We start from the raw sequence: 15749 nt of genomic DNA on the forward strand, positions 1-15749 counted from the left end.
TATTGAAGCAATGCACTGAGTGATGATATCCTGTGAAGTCAGACAAACAGTAAGACTCAGTAAGAAAAATGACATGGTAACAGTAAGAAAAATGACATTGTTCATCCTAGATGTTGCGGCTGGTCGTCTGTTATTGTTCATCGTTCTTTTCTGTGAGTCATTCCTCCCATCTAAATTGTATGATCTGTTTGCTTCTTATCACTGTTTGAATGTTTTACTTTAAAGAGTCTAAACCTTATGAAAGATGTTTTAGTCTTATGTTTATCTCAATTTTTTATTGTGGCATGATGTTCATGGTAATGACACATTTAGTTATTTCTAGATACCTTCCAGCACATCAAAGCCAAAGGTCAGTACTACAATCATTAATGAAATACAATAAGTTACTAAACTCATTGACTATTTATACACAGACTTTATACACAGACACTAACTGCAATTTAAAAAGCCACAGGTGTGGGAAATTCACCTTTAATTGCCATTTTCACCTGTGTGTGTCACCTGTCTGTAACAAGGCCAAATATTCCAGGGTATGTAAACTTTTGATCAGGGCCTGTTATCATTATGATTTAAAAAGGAGCCAAACAACTATGTGATAATAAGTGGCTTCATATGATCACTATCTTTAAATAAAAAATGTTTGCATGATCAGTCATTTTCAAAATCAATGCCAAAATTTCACAATTTCTGCCAGGGTATGCAAACTGAGTTGTACATTAGAGTATTCTTTTGTATGTACGCATATTGGCATATTCTTAGGCATATTGTACCTGTAATATTCAAAACATATTCCCCATCCAACTCTTTTTAAAATAGCTAGTAGTTTACATTGTTATGTACACCGATCAGCCATAACATTATGACCTTTGACAGGTGAAGGGAAAAACACTGATAATCTCTTGATTAGGTCACCTGTCAGTGGGTGGGATATATTAGGCAGCAGGTGAAAATTCTGTCCACCAGGTTGATGTGTTAGAATCAGTAAAATGGGCAAGCGTAAGGATCTGAGCAACTTTGACAACAGCCAAATTGTGATGACTGGGTCAGAACATCTTCAAATCCGCACCCCTTGTGGGGTGTTCCTGTTCTGCAGTGGTCAGTACCCTACAATGGGCACCTGAGCATCAGAACTGGATGACGGAGCAATGAAAGAAGGTAGCCTGGTCTGACGAATCACGTTTCCTTTTACATGACGTGGATGGCCAGGTTAGTGTGCGTCACTTACCTGGAGAACACATGGCACCAGGATGAACTATGGGAAGGAGGCAAGCCGGCGAAGGCAGTGTGATGCTTTGGGCAATGTTCTTCTGGGACCTGCCATTCATGTGGATGTTACTTTGACATGTACCACCTACATGAAAATTGTTGCAGACCATGTGCACCCTTTCATGGCAATGGAATTCCCTGATGGCTTTGGCCTCTTTCAGCAGGATAATATGCCCTGACATAAATGGTTTGAGAAACACCAGAAATACTGCTCATACTCCCCATCCTAACCTTTTTTAAATTGCTGCTAGTTTACATTATTATGTATATGATTGCTATATTTTTGCTTCACATATTTCTTAATTCTTACTATGTAGATGTTGTGTGTCGTGTCACAAAAATGTCATTGTGCAGGATGACACTGTTTTATTCGGTGCATTTGATGAATAAACTTTGAAAATGAAACTGAATTGAAAACTGAACATCAAGAAAACCTTTGAACTTTTTGTTCATACATTTTTTTTCCCCTTTTTGCTGTAAATATATAAAATTGAATCAGTCTAAATCAGACATTGACTTTGAATATTTAACTGAAGCTATCTAATACAAATCTGTTCAAAAAACCTTGGACAAACTGCTACACACAGTTAAACCTGACTGATTTAGGTTTCTTATTGTTCATAAACCCTGCTCTTGGCAAATTAGCCCAGACTGGCGATGTGAGACTGTACCCTCTGTGGTTTTCCTGTGAACATTATACTACTTCTCTATTGAAACAATCCTCAGTGGTCATATCCTGTGAAGTTAGACTCAGTAAGAACAGTAAGAATCACTGAAAAATGTCACTGTTCATCCCAGATCATAAAAAAAAATAAAAAATCACAATTTCAGTCTTAAGGAATTCTAAATTTGTGAATCTCAAAACTACAAGGAGTGTGTCTTATTCCATTGATCATCATAATGATGTGTTTTTCCTCTGTCATTATATTACCATTGTTTTCAGAGAAGAATGAAAACTGCTTTATATCAATGCCATACATACATTACAAGTTATTTTGCATTAATGTTTAAGCAGATGTTCTTATCTAGAGTGATTTCCAGTTAGTCAATTACTTTGTTAATTCATCTTGAGATAGCTAGGTGAGATAACCTTTAAAGTCAGTAATAGTAAACACAGTAGCTCTCAGCAAAGTTAGTGTTATACTTCACAGCCTTTATTTTCAAATTTTTCATAATGACATTCATATGTATAACAATGACACATTTGATTATTTTTAGATATATTCCAGTATGTCAAAACCCAGGGTTAGTATGATAATTGAATTTAACCACAATTATTTTCCATTTGATCCATATTGTTAACTTTGGTTTTACTAAATAATGCTACCATCAATTTAATGCATCTTTATCCAATGTAAAAAATCTCTAAATTAGCTTGCTACATTTAAAGAGGATTTTAAATATTCTGTTATCATCCAATAATCAATAGTGACAGATTTTTTTTTTTTTTAATTGATACAATATACTTGAATGCTAGTGTCCATGGTTAGTTAATTTATTCAGTACAAATGTTTCATTTTGTAGTATATAGTAGGGGTGGGTATTGGCAAGTACCTTGCGATACAGTATATATGACGATACACGTGTTACGATTCAATACATCACGATTCCTCACGATATCACAACTGAATCACAATACTTACCGAAGTGGTAAAGAAAACCTGAAATAATATTAGGCTATATACTTGAAAGGACAATCTTTAGCTAATCCCCATGGGCAACCCCTAATAAAAAAGAACCACTCAATATGAAATGACTTAGAACTCCTAAATGTAACCCTTTAGACCCCAATATAATTCTAGAATGCTGATGATGATTACTGACATTTCTCAAAATAAATCATATCTCCTCACACATTTGAAATAAATAGACATAGCACAAAAAACAAAAACAAATTTAAAGTTAACTTTGTTTTAAAGAGCCCATACTCTTCTAACTTGACAACACATTAATGTAACATGGAATAATATAATTTGTTTTCTCCCATTAACAACCAATAACCTCCAAATCCGAGGCCATGGTCCTCAGTCGGAAAAGGGTGGCTTGCCCACTTCAGGTTGGTGGAGAGTGCCTGCCTCAAGTGGAGGAGTTTAAGTATCTAGGGGTCTTGATCACGAGTGAGGGACGGATGGAACGGGAGATTGACAGACGGATCGGTGCAGCTTCTGCAGTAATGCAGTCGATGTATCGGTCTGTCGTGGTGAAGAAAGAGCTGAGCCGCAAGGCGAAGCTCTCGATTTACCAGTCAATCTACGTTCCTACTCTCACCTATGGTCATGAGCTTTGGGTCATGACCGAAAGGACAAGATCCCGGATACAGGCGGCCGAAATGAGCTTTCTCCGCAGGGTGGCTGGGCGATCCCTTAGAGATGAGAAGCTCGGTCACCCGGGAGGAGCTCAGAGTAGAGCCGCTGCTCCTCCACATCGAGAGGGGTCAGCTGAGGTGGCTTGGGCATCTTTTTCGGATGCCTCCGGAACGCCTTCCTGGGAAGGTGTTCCGGTCCCGTCCCACCGGGAGGAGACCCCGGGGAAGACCTAGGACACGCTGGAGGGACAATGTCTCCCGGCTGGCCTGGGAACGCCTTAGTGTCCCCCCGGAAGAGCTAGTGGAAGTGTCTGGGGAGAGGGAAGTCTGGACATCCCTGCTTAGACTGCTGCCCCCGCGACCCGGCCCCGGATAAGCGGAAGAAGATGGATGGATGGATAACAACCAATAGAAAGAACTAACGTAGAAATTAGCATAAAACGATATATTGCTACGAGATTGAGCCAGCAGTCAAATTAGGTCCATAAAGTTAATGTGATCATAATAAAGTAAGCACAAGGCAAATCTCAAGACATACGAGCTTTTATAAATGATAAGGGGACGTTAGCGGCGTACATCTTTTGGCAGATGCAGAACATAATCGAGATCAAGTGACAACGTCGTCCGCGAAGCACAATTACTGCCTCTTGGCTAACTAGTGAAAATGACAGCTTGTTGCTGCTCAAGCGAAACATTTGCCGGCCGACAACTTTATTTTAGCCTGACAGACGAAACAAGCCGGACAATTAGTTGTATAGTTAGCATGGCATTTTCCATATTTAAATGAAATCGGAAGAAACGCGAGAAAATAACCATCTAGTCAGCCGGCTACACAGCCACAGCAACGCCTGCAAGCAAACATTTGAGCTCCACAGCTGATGTGCTTGTCTGTCAAGTTAACACGACAGGGTTGCTGTTGTCATCTAAAAGATATTACCAGCATTTTACAGTATATGGACAACACAAAACTTATAGCCACAGTGTATTTCTTACTCACCTCGACATCATTATCGCTTCAAAGAGCAAGGGCGTATAACCTCGTATCACCAAACAACACAGAAACAATCTCTTCTAACGTAAGTCGTGGCCGCTTTGGTGCTAGCATTTTGAGTAAATACATGAATAAAACAAAAACAAGTAAAAGAGCATTCTTTATTAATGGCGACATCCATGGGAATACAGTAATATGCTTTTATCAGGTAGATTTTGTGATATGTACACAACTAGTGTTGTTAAAGAAACACGCCCGTTCAGCGACCGCTACAGTAATTTTAAAGACGGCAGTCGACAGCATAATAAATAATAAACATCGATTATAGATCAGAATATCGATACAATATTGAGAAAAAAATATTTTACATTAAATCGTTGTATTGGCATAGAACTCGTATTTAGGCAGTCCACTGGGGTTAATCACAGGGTCACTTCGCCCAGAGTAGATGGGTCAATGTCGGACAAGTCTGCCTTTTCTCTTGCTTTATCAACTCCGGTCGGGGTCTGCAAGGTCAATTTGGGCAAATGCTCAGTTAAGGTTTCTCTCCAGGGAATGTTCTTCTCCAGCATGCGTGCTGAGGGAAAACTTCCCGGTTGAGTGACCAGTGTGATAAGTTATAGATTGGTAAGATTGGAGCATGTCTTCAACTTTGGCCTGAACCTGTTGTGAATTAGTATTTCATATTTTAATATGAATTTTCAATATTCTTCTGATCTCCCATTCCTCCCTCAGCCCAGTCTGACATTGATTCCTACAGTCATCAGAGAGTCATTTCAGCTTTGGAGTTTGGTATCGATGACAAATATTCCAAATGTTAGCTTTGTAGAAATAGCAAATTAAAGGGAAAATGTATTTTTAAATTCTGTTCAATGTTATAAAACTGTTAATCCACCATTAAATGAAATTATGTATTTTAGCTTAAGTTGAAGGAAAATGGAATTTATACAACCTAATATATATATTTTTATATTTCACAGATCCGGTCCTATCCAGTTTACAGAAACCAATGATGAGTGTCAGTCATAATGAGAAGGATGTTATCATCACCTGTGAGATTCCTCGACCTGCTGGTAATGACACCACCTGTAATCTGTATGTTGGAGACCAGAGTCAACATCTCCTGAAGACAAAGATCTGGAAGAAAACATCATCCAGGTCCAAGACATCATTCTGTCTGTTCACTGTGACTGAAGATGACCTGATCAGACATCTACAGTCAGTAGGGAGTCAGGAGGTGAGCTGTGACTACAGAGTGAGTTCAGGACCAAACTCTCTCTCTCCACGTAGTGACGGGTACATTATAACAAGTGAGTCATGTATACATATACAGTAGAGCTGTAAGTCTTTATGAACTCAGTTGTCTTATAGTTTACAATCACTTTAGTAACTACAGTTCAGAAAAAACTAAAATGCTTTTAGATCTGCAGGTACACTGAACATTTTTGTTTGTTTCTTTTTTATTCTGCTAAAATGTCCAATATTATAATTTAAGTCAACTGGGATTTAATTTATTGCAGATTTGCTAGCTAGTGCTGCTTTGATCCCCAAAACCCCACTGAGGCCAACTACCAGTAAGTAATACATTTGATTTGCGATTACAATCATTTGGTTCACATTTACTATCTAAAGCTCTCTTCTCACCAGGTTCAACCTCTTATTTGACCCCCACAGCAACTACATCAGGTGGGTTGGCCACTACTTTTTTTTAAATATATTTATTTTCTGAAAATAATACTTTTTTGATAGTATGCTTTTTCTTTAAAATATTTGGGCCAGTTTGGAACCCAGCAGTAAATGGGGCAAGAATCTGTGCACACTTTTTAATGGATTTCCCTTAAGCATGCTATTTGTATATTATTTTCATATGCAAAAGTGTGGTTTTGAGGGGTGGTAAAATGTAATACAAAATATCATGATTTGTCAAAGCCACCTTAAAAGCCCCAATGCAGGGTCCCTTCATTATCCATATCATAGCAACCTTCCACATCAAGCACTTCAGAACGTCATAAATGTTATGACATTAAACGTTATAAAATTTGGCACATGCTACATTTCCTTTTTTTTTGAGAAAAACAGAACATCTGAAGTGATTTGACATCTACCAAATCACACTGATCCAGGATGGGCACTGCAGTCTTTGAGGGGAAAGACGTTTTTGTTCCCTTATTTTGTAAAATCAAATCAAATGTCCTTGCTTTGATCCAGGTTGGACTGTTAGTGCTACTTTGACAAGTGACACCCCAAAGAGAACAAGTGAAGGTAAGTATGGCTACTAGATTTAGTTGTAAGTTTAGTTGTGTTGACCTTTTGATGAAACACTTTTCTTTGGTTTTTGGCTTGGGATGTAAGGGAAGTGATGGCAATCTGTCACTTTAAAATGCATAACCAGAAGTAACCACAACCATCTACTATATATGAAGGTTAACATAAGACTTACCTAACATTCTCACTTCCAAAGAAATTTTTTCTTTAGCTAGCAAGAATACTTCAGCTGTTGTCTAAAGCTAGTTTAATTCTATAGGTGTGCTAAATGTGTTATACACATATCGGTAATTGTATTTCTCTTATCTCACTTGATACTCTTACTAAGATTTATTTGTGTTTGGTAAACCTAGAAGTGCACTTTATATGCAGGTAAAGGCTGTAACTCAAGGTTACTGTGCTACCACTTAGATGCCAACTCAATGCTTATCTTTGAGTACATTACTGTCCCTTCATGCAGTTACCTTTGAATAGTTTGGGGTCACTTAGAAATGTCCTTGTTTTTGAAAGATTTTATTGGTCCATTAAAATAACAACAAATTGATAAGAAGACATTGTTATGCTGTAATTGACTATTGTAGCTGAAAACAAATTATTTTTCAATGGAATATTTACATAGGCGTACAGAGGCCTATTATCAGCTACTATCACTCCTGTGTTCCAATGGCACGTTGTTTGCTAATCCAAGTTTATCATTTTAAAAGGCTAACTGAACATTCGAAAACCATTTTTTTATTATGCTAAAACCTCTGAAAACTTTTGTGCCTTCTTTAGACAAGTTGAGTATCTGGAGCGTTTGTTGGTTCAATTACCGGCACACAATGGCCAGAAACAAGAACTCTCTTGGAAAACTCATCAGTCTATTCTTGTTCTGAGACCATTCCATGCAATACATTGCCAAGAAACCAAAGATCTCATACAATCTTCTTACAATCTACAATATTTCTTAATTGTTTAGTAATGTAAGTAGCACCCTATAAAATGTGCCTCATTACTAAAAAAAGAGGTGAATATTTTATTAAAAGCAGCCCTCAACCTTTTTTCAGCCACGGCACCCAATGAATGTATGCAAAATCTCGAGTCACCCTAGTCGAAAATGTATTTAGAAAATGTACACCCCCCCCGCCATTCCTGAGAGGGGGTAAATGTGACTTACTATCAATGGGAAACCTGAGCCTGGGACAACACCCTATTCTGGCAGGGATGGATGAGAGGCAGAGACGGAGCTTCTGGTCCACAGGCCTCAGTTGCTCCCTATAACTTGTTCTTGATGTAAGTTAGGTCTGAAAAGCCCAGTTCACACAAATACATCATAGAGAAGGGTAGTAGAATTGCAATGGCACTGCTCGAAACTATTGGGTACTCTTTCTCATGTGCCACCTTCCCTCATCGCTGTCAATTACTCCTGTGCCAGCAGTGGCAAGTGTTTTGAGCTTTCCAGTGCATATAAACTCCAAGGCTCACGGACCCCATCAAACTGTGCAAAAGACTCTGTTGGAAAATAGTGACCAAATCTCTCATTAGAGAATTTTCAGATGCTGAGAGGTAATGTCAGAAAGTGTGCTGCTGTTTGAATGTTCACTGCACAAGGGGAACATCCCAAACCTGCCCTGTTCCACAAAGGAGTGCCAGAGTGTGAGCTTAGATGTGAAGCCACGCAGTTTGTCTGAGGTGAGGAGATTTTCTTCTTTGCCTGGCATTTTAGCGTTCAGTTCATTGAGATGCCTATAAATGTCAGCCAAGTATGCACATTTTGCCCATCATCCCGCATCTGCAATCAATTCCGCATATGCAGAATTCTCTCCCATCAGGAACATTGAGTTCTTCTTTTAACTCTTACAGTCAGCCCAAAATTGTGTCTCGTGAAAGCCAGCGGACGGCCGTGTGTAACATCAAGCTACGATGTTTTGCTTCCATCTCCTTGCATAAAATCAAAAACAGATGGTCTCGACTTGATGAAATGAACAATGTCCCCCACACTGTCCAGAACATCTGAGAGATCTTGCAACAGCGTCTTTGCAACTAGTGCCTCCCTGTGAAGGAAGCAGTGAGTGTTCTGCACATTCGGGTTTTGCTCTCTGACACTACTGATCCCCTTGACCCTACCCGCCATGGCAGCGACCCCATCAGTGCCGATACTGATAGAGTTCTTCCAAATTAATCCTCCCTGTTCACAATACTCAGTTGTCATACGATAAACAGGGTTTGGGTAGGTTACTTTTTAAATGTAATCCGTTACAGTTACAAGTCCACATTAGTAACTTAACTTTTTGATTCCTCGAACTCAGTAACATAATCTGATTACTTTGAATTACTTTTAGATTACTTCCATATTAAGAGGCATTGGAAAACAAATGGGAATGGCCTATAACCGTTCTACAAATGTGGTGTAAAGATCAGTACATTCCAAATCCAGATCTTGGAAGTTTTATTTCTAAATTGGCTGATTTCTAAAAGTCTATACTAATCATTAACTAAAATGCAACTATATTGTATTTGAAGCTTACTCAAATGTTTTGGCTGAAACGATTAAAAACCTATTAAAAATTTGTGAGCGAAGAGAGGAGCAATCAAGCTTAATTTAACTTAAGTGAGTAGCAGATTTCCAAAGTGTTGGTGTGTTACGCTCCAATTTTGCTCCTGTACTGCTCAGCTATGTATTTTGGGTTACCTACTTCAAAACAATATGATATCCTACATAATCACAAAGTGGTTGGGGTGTTAGTTAAATAGATAATAATAATGATAGATAAAAGTAATGATTTATGATGGATTGGCAGGTTTTCTTTTCCTGAGAGTGTGGAAAGTTTTTTAGCCCCGCAGGAAAATGTACCCACATGTGTGCTCAAAGGTTGCTCCTTGAGCTGAGTTGGATTTCTGACCACTAAACTGTGCATAGATACTCTGGTCCTACTGTAATTGAAGTCCCAATGGACCCCATGGTCGCCCAGAGAACATTTCAAGGGAGCTGATGAGAACATTGATGAATGTCCATAGGACGTCTTCCTGTTTGTGGGGGTAACCTCACTCATAAATGTGCCCCACCTAGAACCTACCTAGATGTGAATATTTTATTGATTACCATCCCATTGAGATAGCTCATTGTATAATCAGATCTGATTACCTTTCTTTGCACCAGGTTTGACTGTTAGTTCTACTTTGACCACTGGTACCCCACAGAGTTCAACTGAAAGTGAGTGTGACCAAAACATTATTTAAGTGCTTCTGAACAGATGGGGTTGGCCAACTGTTAATAAACATCCTCTTACTGGTTTGTGCACAGGAGATCAAAGTTCCCCAAAAAATGATGTGGAAGCCAACCAAGAGAGCAGTTTGGGTAAGTATCCTTCTCTAGCTGACTAACAGTTCTTTCAGAAATATTTACCACTGTGATGCCTGACACATCGAATAATATTCAGAAGATTATTATTTTTGTAAATTTATGTGTTCATTGGACCCTTTGACAAAATTTAAATAATGAAAAAACAATTTACATATTATATTTTTTGTTATATTTAATTAATCAGGCATCTGTGGCAATTTCTTGATCACAGCAATGTTTATTTTAGAAACAGTTATTGTTCATTGCATTTGGAACATTTCAATTGGTTTTGTTCTTTAAAAAAATAAAAACAGAAACATGTTTTCAACCATTTTATTTTCACCTTGTGGTAGGTGTTTCTGTCCTTGTTCAGACAAAGATGGACTTTACATGTCCCACAGTAGATATGTGAGAAGTTATTGCCTGTGCAGTGCTTATATCTGTCTGGTTTCCCATGATCAATGCAATCCTTTCTTACATCAGGAGTCACGCCGGAGTTAGGCCTTTTACGGGGGGGGGGGGGGTTGCTATATTCACTATATTATTATAGTTAATAAGGTAACTAGGTCGGGTAAAAACAGGAAAAGGACAGGAAACCAGTAGGCAGGCTAAAACACAGACTGATGGCAGGCACATACACAAAAAGACTCAAAGAGCTAACAGAATAGGGGCAAACTAAATAGGGTGCTAACGAGGACTAAACAACAAACAGGTGAAAACAATCAAAACAAAAAGGACAGGCTTTGTTTAAGAACAAAGGAGACAACCAAACACAACAGGCTACATTCAAGAAGAAAACAAAAACCTACCAGAACAGAACCTCACAACATAAAGCGAAGCATTTCAAGCCTTTTTTGTTTCAGTTTTGATGATTACGGCCTACAGCTCATGGAAATAAAAAATCCTGTATCTCAGAATATTAGAATAAAACATTTACAGTACAGAAATTTCGACCTGAGAAGAGCTTTAATCAGCTAATTAACTCCCTGAGCCTTTGATCTCTCAGTCTGGTTAAGTACATGCAACTACTATCATGGGGAAGAGTGCTGACCTGACAGTTCATTGACACACTCCATGAGGAGGGTAAGCCACAGAAGGTCACTGCTGAAAGGGCTGGCTGTTCGCAGAGTGTTGATCAAAGCATGTTCATGAAAAGTTGACTGGAAGGGAAAAGTGTTGTAGGAAAAGGTGCACAAGCAACAGGGATGACCGCAGCCTTGAGAAGATTGTCAAGCAAAGCCGATTCAAGAACTTGGGGGAGCTTCAAAAGGAGTGGACTGGGGCTGGGGTCAGTGCATCAAGAGACAACACACACAGACGTGTCCAGGAAATGGGCTACAAATGTTGCATTCCTAGTGTCCAGCCACTCCTGAACCAGAGACAACGTCAGAAGTGTCATACCTGAGGGAAGGAGAAATGAACTGGACCGTTGCTCAGTGGTCCAAAGTCCTCTCTTCAGATGAAAGTACATTTTGCATTTCATTTGGAACTCAAGGTCCCAGAGTCTGGAGGAAGAGTGGAGAGGCACCGAATCCAAGTTGCTTGAAGTCTAGTGTGAATTGAGTGCATTATACATTTTTATACAGGATTCAATCATCAAGATTGAAACAAAAAAGGCTTAAAATATTTCACTTTGTGTAATGAATCTAGAATATATGAAGGTGTCACTTTTTGATTTGCATTATGGGTAAAAATGAACTTTCCACGATATTCACATTTTTTTAGATGCACCTGTATTGATGATGCACTCTAAAAAGAAAACGTTTCTTGAATTATACTTTCATTTGAAAGTTAGGTGGAAATCCTATAAGTTCATCAAGGAAAAATGTCAAAGGGAATTGTAAATAACTACTGATACTGTAAAAGGACCAGTATTTCGGCAGCCCTTTTGTATTGTGGGATGATGGGAAAATAGTCAAAGCAAGGATGGATGGTTTTGTCATTATCTGGTAATTCATATGAAACAAAATCAAAACAGATGTTCATGACTGGAGGATCAAATACAGCCATATATCTCTGAAATGTAAGTATATTTCTCAACCAATTCAAAAAGGGGTTGACAGAAAAACATATCCAAGCATACCTGTATGCAAATAACAATAAGTGGTTATTTTAACCTTTATAATGGTTTGTGGAAGAACGTATAGGGGTTCCCCAGAAGTTTTGATCTGTAGAACCAATTACTGACTCCATTAACATTTTATATTTATGTGATCAACACAATGAACTCTACCAATGTTCCCAAACAGTGATATTATGGCTTGCTGCAGTGGGTGTGGCTTCTGGAGTGGGTGTGTTCCTGGTGGGATTGACAGTTGTTCGTCTCTGTAAGAAGACCAGTGAGTACTTGAGATACTGAATGTTATTAAATCATTCGCAGACATGTACCTTTCTCAATAATGTAAATGCCTATGACTTTATTTACTTTATCTACTCCCATTGATTATGTTTTAGAAACAAAGGTATATTCAGTGCAATATATTTAGCCTAATTTGTTTTACAGAAAGAAAGAAATCTCAGAGGTAAGAATTTCCCTTGTGGTTATTTTTATTATGCAGCTTTTAATCAAACTTTTCTTCTGTGTTGTTGTCCATGATGAGATTTTTTTTAACCAAACACCTGTACATGCCCTTTTCTCTTCTTATAGACCTCCAGCCCAACAAGACAATCATGACCAACGTATGGCCCAATACAAACACTAAACACCACACACTATGACTACTATATGTACAAACACACTATAGACCAATCAGCATATCATTTCTGTTGTAGAATTTGTGATGGGAACCAATAGGAGTGGAAGCATGGTCGACTCAGGGAATGACAGGCTTTGTTCTTTAATGAGTTGTTTATGACGGGCAGAGCGAAAACATGCCTTGTGTAGACTAGCTACATGATGCCAGCTAGCTAGGTAGCGTACTTTAGCTTTCTCCAGGCTAATTGAGAATAAATGTTTTAACTGTACGATTTCTAATCACACAATCCATTCAGATTCATTGATAATTAGCAAATCTACCTTGTAGTTCCATCTTCACATGATTTGCTACTGTAGATATATCTCCTCAAGTGCCTAAAGTCAGTGTCACTTTGATTACATTGTGATCACGATGTGAATTGGCAAGCTAAACATGCCAATTCACATGGAATTTTATTATTTTAACCAAATACACAAGAAAATGCCTGTATAAACTTTAAGTTAAAGTTTCAGTTTGTGGCTTCCCTAGTTTTCACTGCAATTTGTCCAAATGTTCACTTTCCCATTCTATATTGCTATACAATTCCCAGAAATGCCTTGTCAATAAGATTTGAGGGTGTTGGAACTTTTTCTATTTCAAATCTTAGGTTAATATTGAGGAAGTTCTTGATAAAAGATTGTGTGACATACAATTCAGTCATGTACAAGAATGATGACAATCATAGCACATGTCAACAAAATTGAAATGGCAGTATTGGGTTTGTATAGGCAGACGCTCAAAGTTCTTTACTTGGAATCGGTATTGACTATGAAAAGGTGTCTTAATTCCAGTAGTACGAGATGATTTGGCCATGATGACGACAAGATTGAAGTGTAGCCAGGTAACTAGGTATAACACTCTTACTGTTTCAATCAGTGCCATGGCATCTTTAGTGACCACAGACTCACACAGAATATTGTGTCCAATCCAGTTGTTTAGCAGATTGGATTTTGGGTGATTGGATTTACAAATATCCATGAAAACCTTTAACTAATGCGCTTGTGTGCGCACAAACATACACATGGTTCTACTATCAAAGTGAGAACTGGCAATTTCCTACTAAAATGTTTTGTTTTTAATGACTTTGTATGACTTTCTTTGTGGGGAATGCTGACAGACACATTATCTCTCATTATGTCTCTTTCTGTGTGGTACAGGTCCTGTTGGAGAGAATGGAGAATCATCTGAATATGTCAATGTAAGCTCTGAATCATTGTTTTATAACTTACAGTTTTTTGTTTTATTTCTTATGAAACTAAGCACCCGTTACCACTTTACTGCACCGTTTCTTTAGAAGCCTGTAATGAAACTGTCTTTTCTCTCTCTAGTTTGATACATACCAGGAGTACTATTCAATCCAGCCTCAGCCCAATGGCTTTCTGTAGATAGTCTTCAAAGGTTTTAGTATAGTTAAATGTTCTATTATTATTCTTTATTCAATCTCTTTGGATTTGAAATTGTCCACTTATGTGCGAAAGTATTATCCATATTGGATGAACAATTTTAAAATGACAATGTTTTGTACATATTTCCTCCATTAGGGTGCCATATGTATTTCAACTGTTATCTTCAAAACTGTTTCTTATTAGATTGTTTTTGATTGCTTGTATTAAAAGTGCATATCCAGCAGAGCTGTTAATGTCAAGTCCTCATTCTTTGCTTTGAATTTGGATAATTTTGCAGGTGTCTGACATCATGAAGTCCAAAGAAATTTAAATGAAATTCAAGTTGGCAATTGTGAGCTGAATACGTTAATCAGAGACATAGCCAAAACATTAGGCATGACAGAAGTAAACTGTTTTGAACATTAAGAAGAAAAAAAAGCACTGATGAGTTTAGCAATGGCAAACAACCTAGTAGACAAATGAAGACAACTTGTGGATGACCAAAGAATACTGCTAAGGCTAACATCCAACAACAGTCCAACAGACATTGAACACTTTCCAGGATTTACAAATATAGTTCCCTCCAGAATTATTGGCAAACTAGGCAAATATGAACCAAAATGTAATTCTAGTTCATCACCTTGTTCTTACACTCAAAATATCATAAAAACCAAACCTTTAATTGAGTATACCATTTTCAAAGAAAAAATCTATAAATAATTATTTTATTCCAAATCACACATGCCACAATTAAATGTACCCCTGGAAAAGTATAAGAACAACATCTAATTGATGTATATTCCAACTAAACTCCCTTTCTTTTCCATCAACATTGGAATGGTCAAAGGACACACAAAGTTAATGAGACAAAAGTTTGTTGACCTTCATAAATCAGACAATGGCAGTAAAAAGATTGCTACATGCCTTAGAATACCAATCTCAATAATATTTTTTTTAATCTGGAGTAGGGTGACCAGATGAGAATGGGTAAAATTTGGGACGAGACGACGACGACGACGGGGGGGGGGGGTGTATGTAATGTCCGTGGAGAGCTGGCCCCTCAACACCAAGTACCAGCTCCCGGTCTTCTCCACGTTTGTCCTTACCAGCGCCAGTGGAGACAAGGTGGGTGCGCCTGGCTGGCTCTCAGGCATTCTAATACACTAATACTCCACCATGGTTAAACTGTCCGATACAGTAGGTTATAGTCAAACTCTATAGGAAGGTTCTTGTATATAATGTCAGGTGGATCAGTTTTAGTTCTTTGTCTTCATCTACTCTATGACCTAAAAAGGGGACAAATAGGTTGTATTTTCTTTGTGCTTATAAAATAACAGAAACAACAAGTGTAATACATAAGCTATATAATACCTCCTAAGATTGGTTTGCGCTGGAGGCACGACGCTGGCATATTTCGCGGAGGATTTCACTGGTGCCAGTACTCTCGGGCATCGCGTAAAACTGCAGTAATCCAGGGGTA

General features: G+C 38.1%; 1 protein-coding gene across 1 annotated transcript; it reads left to right on the forward strand.

Annotated features, from left to right (window-relative positions):
* The first annotated feature begins 92 nt into the window (after positions 1–92).
* Positions 93–14288, forward strand: LOC105006996. The gene is made up of 12 exons (XM_034287601.1): positions 93–152; positions 323–349; positions 5543–5872; positions 6083–6136; positions 6210–6248; positions 6771–6824; positions 9967–10020; positions 10111–10164; positions 12399–12488; positions 12653–12671; positions 12797–12828; positions 14042–14288. Exons 3-12 carry the CDS (start codon positions 5572–5574, stop codon positions 14176–14178), a joined length of 834 nt encoding a protein of 277 aa, XP_034143492.1. The 5' UTR covers positions 93–152; positions 323–349; positions 5543–5571; the 3' UTR covers positions 14179–14288.
* Positions 14289–15749: the final 1461 nt, after the last annotated feature.

Source organism: Esox lucius, chromosome 17, assembly GCF_011004845.1.
Source record: "Esox lucius isolate fEsoLuc1 chromosome 17, fEsoLuc1.pri, whole genome shotgun sequence".
NCBI lineage: Eukaryota > Metazoa > Chordata > Actinopteri > Esociformes > Esocidae > Esox > Esox lucius.

Coding starts and splice junctions, on each gene's coding strand:
- LOC105006996 (XM_034287601.1), top strand. CDS start 5,572: ATGATGAGTGTCAGTCATAATGAGAAGGATGTTATCATCACCTGTGAG. Junction 10,021..10,110: donor CCCACAGAGTTCAACTGAAA/GTGAGTGTGACC, acceptor GTTTGTGCACAG/GAGATCAAAGTTCCCCAAAA. Junction 10,165..12,398: donor CAACCAAGAGAGCAGTTTGG/GTAAGTATCCTT, acceptor GTTCCCAAACAG/TGATATTATGGCTTGCTGCA.